The following is a 4,455-nucleotide window of genomic DNA, read 5'->3' on the forward strand; positions in this document are numbered from 1 at the left end:
CCCCCGCCGGGCCGCACGAGCGCCTGGGATATGAAGGAGGAGGCGATCCACGCCACTGCGGTGCCGGCGATGCAGGCGAGCCCCTCGGCGCGACGGCGGTCCATGCGGGGCCGGCGCAGACGCGGCTGCGCACGTGGGCGTTCGAACAAATGACGCTTCCCTTCCGTCTGTGGCTGGAGGTCAGCACCACGACCTCACAGCGATGTAGACCGTATCACCGCATTTTTGCTGATGTACCGCACTCCTGAGGATTCAGACCGTGGCGAAATCCTGGTTGAGTTGCCGACAGTGCTACACACCGAGATCTGGATCAATCCGCAGCCAAGAATGATATAGCTGAGTTAAAATGACAAGCAGTTTAATCATCGCGCATGCCCATGATTTGTCCCAGCTGGAGGTCACCGCAAGCGAGTCAACTAGTGCCTCCTTTTGATGAGGCCAGGCTGATTGGCGCCCTCAACTCGCCGACCGCCGCCTCGCTGGCCACATCAAACACATGCGGATCGCCATATCATTTACCAACTTACATATGCATCAGAACACGCAACAGCATCATACAGGTCCTCGAAGCAAACTGCATCAGGCCACAGGCCTGCTAGCTGGCAGGGGCATTGTTCAAGTCGCGCCGCTTGTCAACGGCGGCGGCCGGCAGAAGGCGGCAGCGCGTCGGGCGCCGCGGCGGGCTGAGCCGGTGGCACGCGAACAGGCTCCACCGGCGGCGCCGCAGGGGCGGCAAGAGCGGGTGTCGGCACGGCTGGGGCAGCGGCTGCCGCTGGCTCCGCAGGAGGGGGGGCGGCCGGGGCCGCCGCCTCGGGCGCAGCAGGGGCGGCGGCCGCAGGCGCAGCAGGGGCGGCGGCGGCAGGCGCGGGGGGCGCCGCGGCGGAGGCAGCGGCCTCGTCGGAGGGTGGCTGGGTGCAGCCCTCTGTGAAGGCGGCCCCGGGGGCGCAGCAGACCTCGGCGCTCTGGAAGACACCCCAGCCTGGGCAGAGGGTGAGGAGGGCGCGTAGTGTGCCAGTGAGCGGATCCAGGCCAAAGCTCTTCGCATGCAACGCCGAGGTGGTGCGCGTTTCAAATGGCACGTGTTGTTGGTGCGGCGTGGCCCCGAGCGAGGCATGCGTTTGCCAGACTGTGACAGCCGGCCAGCACTGGCGCAGCAGTGTGCGACACCAAGTGGCCCAAGGCGAAGGAAGGACTGCGGAGTCCCGCGCACCCCACAAGGCGCAATTCACATCAAAAACGGCGTGGTCGCGCCTCACCCCTGCTGCATCGCGCGATGTCGTTCTCCAGGCGGCACTTGCGCACCGGGTTGTAGCTGTCAATCACGTAGCAGGGGGCCTTGGGGACGTACGTGGAGCAGCCCTCGCCAAACGCGCCCGACTGGGGAGCGCAGCACGCCTCGCTTGTCGGCCACTGTGTTTGTGGAGTGTGTTTGGCGGGGGGAGCTGGGGAGGGGGGCTGCTCTAAGACAATGGACGGAGGTGCGGGGTTGCGTCAGCTTGGGGCAGTACTTCTTGGGTCCCCCTAGAGTGACGAACAGGCCGTCTGTTGCATCAATAGACGCGGCAGACCCTGGCTGACACAGGGTCTTCAAAAGCAGTGTGGCTCCCAGCCGGCGCACCGTCTGGCCGCGCGTGTCGCAGGCGGTGCGGGTGGCTCGGCAGGTGCGGGCCGGGTAGTATGCGTCCACCTGTCGCAAATTTGAAACGGGCGGGGCGTTAGCGCAGTTATGTACGTATATACAAGGGAACTCAGTGGCATATATGTAGTAGAGTGGGATGGACGGGAGGACGAGCCGGCAAGAATGTCGGCGTGGACCCGCCGGAGCACTCCTCGATGCAAGGCAGTGGTTCGGTCGCGCAGGCGGGTGAGCGCCCCGCGGGCCGCGATCTGGTCCTGCATGCAGTCTGGTCAGCAGCACAGCGCTGGGGGCGCCTCACCACCCAGCAGGGCTCGGGGCTCTGGGTCAGGTTGGTCGCGCAGCCCTCGGGGAACGCGGCGCCTGGGACGGAGAGAGGGCACGTGAGAAGCTGTGAGTTGGCAGGTACGCAAAAGTAGAGCAGATCTTGAAGAGGTGCAGCTGGACACACGAGGCCCCTGGCGTTCGCCCAACCCGCCGTTGCAAACGGCGTCGCCCAGCACGCACGCGTGTGGCAAGTTGGCGCGCATCATCGCGTACGCGGCACGGCGCCGCGCGCTTCGCCCGCAGTGGGCCCCACCTGGGGCGCAGCACGTCTGCTCATTCGGGTATACGCCATAGCCTGTGGGTCGGTGAGTCATCGGGGCCGGAAGGGGGGGGGTGAGATGCAGTAACGTGACACACACAGCGGCTGGTCTGCTTGTGTGATGATGTTGGAGGGGTGACAGCAGCACCTCGGCTGCCCGTTGGTCAAACCTTGACGCCCCTGTGTACTGGGATCCCATGGATCTCCTTTCTCTCATCCGCCCCAGCGTACCTGCGCTGCAGGGATGACTGGCAGTCAGTCGCCCACCATCCCACCGCTCTCATCCATCCAAAACGACAATCCACCTCGCCACGCGCGTGCACTCAAACCATCGGGGCGACAGCAACCCCCACATTTCCAGCTCAGGCAGATGCAGATGCAGATGCAGGTTCGGCGCCCCGCCCACCCTGCAGGCACTTGCGGTCGTCCCTGATGCAGGTCCTCAGGTTGAAGGACTCCACCACCCAGCACTCTGACGGCCGCTGGCTGCACCCCTCAGGGAACGCCACGCCTGCGGGACGCGTGCGTGCGGATTGGGGAAATGTGATGTGAGCACGGTCCTCATCATTTAGAGGGCCCCCCGCCCTCCAAATGAGGAGGGGCAAAGCAAGCTGAGTACACTCTGAAGCTGCGGGCGGCCCTATCTCTGCAGTTGTGAATCTTTTGGGCAGGGGGGGCTGCGTATGCAAGGCGCGCAACGGAGTCAAGGGGTGCTGATGGGGGGAGCTCGCGCAACCTCGAGGTTGCGCGAGCTCAAAACCCCGCGTGCCTGGCGAGCAGCACAGGTCCTTGGATTGCCAGACGCCATAGTCTGCGGCGAGAGGGGAAAGATGGCAATGACAAACCAACGCTATCTTGAGGGGGCGAGCTGCGCCGGCAGCTGGCCAACTGACGGGCCACCTGCCGGCACCTGCGCGCCACAGCAGATGCTCGCAGCAGCATCTGTCGCGCGCGCCGATTCACGAGCGCGCGCAGGTCGCCCATTTGCCTAGCGACCGGAGGCGAGTGCACAACGCGACCCACTTCTGGAGCAGATCTGCTGGTTGCACTCTGCCTTGCAGGTCCTGTAGGGGTAGTAATCCTCGACAACAAAGCAGGGTGTCGCGCAGCCCGCATCGCTGGCCGCGTCCGGCGACGGCGACGGGGAGGCGGGGGCGGCAAAGGCCTGCAGGCGCGGGCACGGGAGGGAGAGTTGTGGGTTTGCTGCTTCTTCTTGATCTGGTTGCTGGAGAGGCGGCCGCGGCGTCAGGACAACCTGCACGCCCCACAGTCTGTGAGCTGTGAACATGGCCAGGCGCAGCGCCCGGCACCGCCCCCACCTACCACTTCGCCACGAAGGGGCCCTTGAGCTGACACTGTGCTTAATGCTGCGACCAGCAGGCCAGCGCAGAGCAGTAGGGCTGCCCTCATCGTTCGAATTTGGTCAGCGAGGCGGACTTAGGGTGAGCGTTCAAATCGGCGATGCAGCTGTGGATGCGAAAAATGTTTACGTTGCTGATGTGTAGACGTTGATGAGCAATTATTAGCTGCTGTCAGCCCCGCCTGTGGAAGGCAGACATTGCGCCTCGGCCAACTGCTGCATGGCAACCTGCAATCCGAGGATGAAGGTGGGCGGGCGCCGCCCAAACACGCGCCACCTTGTTGGTGCGGCAGACGGCCTTTGAATCATAAAGAGCTTTGGAACACCATGCTGGCTGGGCTGATGCTGAAGCCCATGCAACCTCCTGCAAGTCTGCTGTGCCATGCAGCGCCCATGCGTGCCGATCTGCACCCTTGCCGCTATGCAATGCCAAGTCTGGCACAAGATCCAGCAGTACCTCGGCTACCCCACCGCCCCTGCAAATGCAGATCCCGGTAGCCCCTGTGCCTCCTGATCTTTGCTGAAAGCGATGCAGAATCCAGGCCGCGCAAAAGCGCCTGCACCTGCGAGGCCCAGCCGCACGCAGCATCATCGCGCAGCCGCAAATCGCAGCGTCATTGCGCAGCCGCCCTTACACTATGCGAAATGCTCGCAACCGCCCTGCAACCCTTGAAGTTGGGTCCATCATCTGCAACCATCAAGCTCGCTGCTGGGGCCGCCTCATCGAGTACGCCACCTTGGCGGCCGCCCCCTGGAACAGAATGTCGACGCCCACATCCAGGCTGCGCCCCGGCGGCCGCCCCACAGGCCGGCATGAGAAGCTTCCCGACAGCTCCGCACCCTTTTCCATCTGAGCGTCATAGGGTGGGGGGT

General features: G+C 64.5%; 1 protein-coding gene across 1 annotated transcript; it reads right to left on the reverse strand.

Annotated features, from left to right (window-relative positions):
• Nucleotides 1-632: 632 nt before the first annotated feature.
• On the reverse strand, nt 633-3,632 carry MNEG_10297 (hypothetical protein; the record flags this gene model as incomplete). The annotated part of the gene is made up of 8 exons (XM_014041233.1): nt 633-979; nt 1,257-1,410; nt 1,619-1,687; nt 1,938-1,999; nt 2,217-2,258; nt 2,629-2,733; nt 3,246-3,387; nt 3,546-3,632. 8 exons carry the CDS (start codon nt 3,630-3,632, stop codon nt 633-635), a joined length of 1,008 nt encoding a protein of 335 aa, XP_013896687.1.
• Nucleotides 3,633-4,455: the final 823 nt, after the last annotated feature.

The sequence above is a fragment of the Monoraphidium neglectum genome (genome assembly GCF_000611645.1).
Source record: "Monoraphidium neglectum strain SAG 48.87 unplaced genomic scaffold scaffold02259, whole genome shotgun sequence".
Classification (NCBI taxonomy): Eukaryota; Viridiplantae; Chlorophyta; class Chlorophyceae; order Sphaeropleales; family Selenastraceae; genus Monoraphidium; species Monoraphidium neglectum.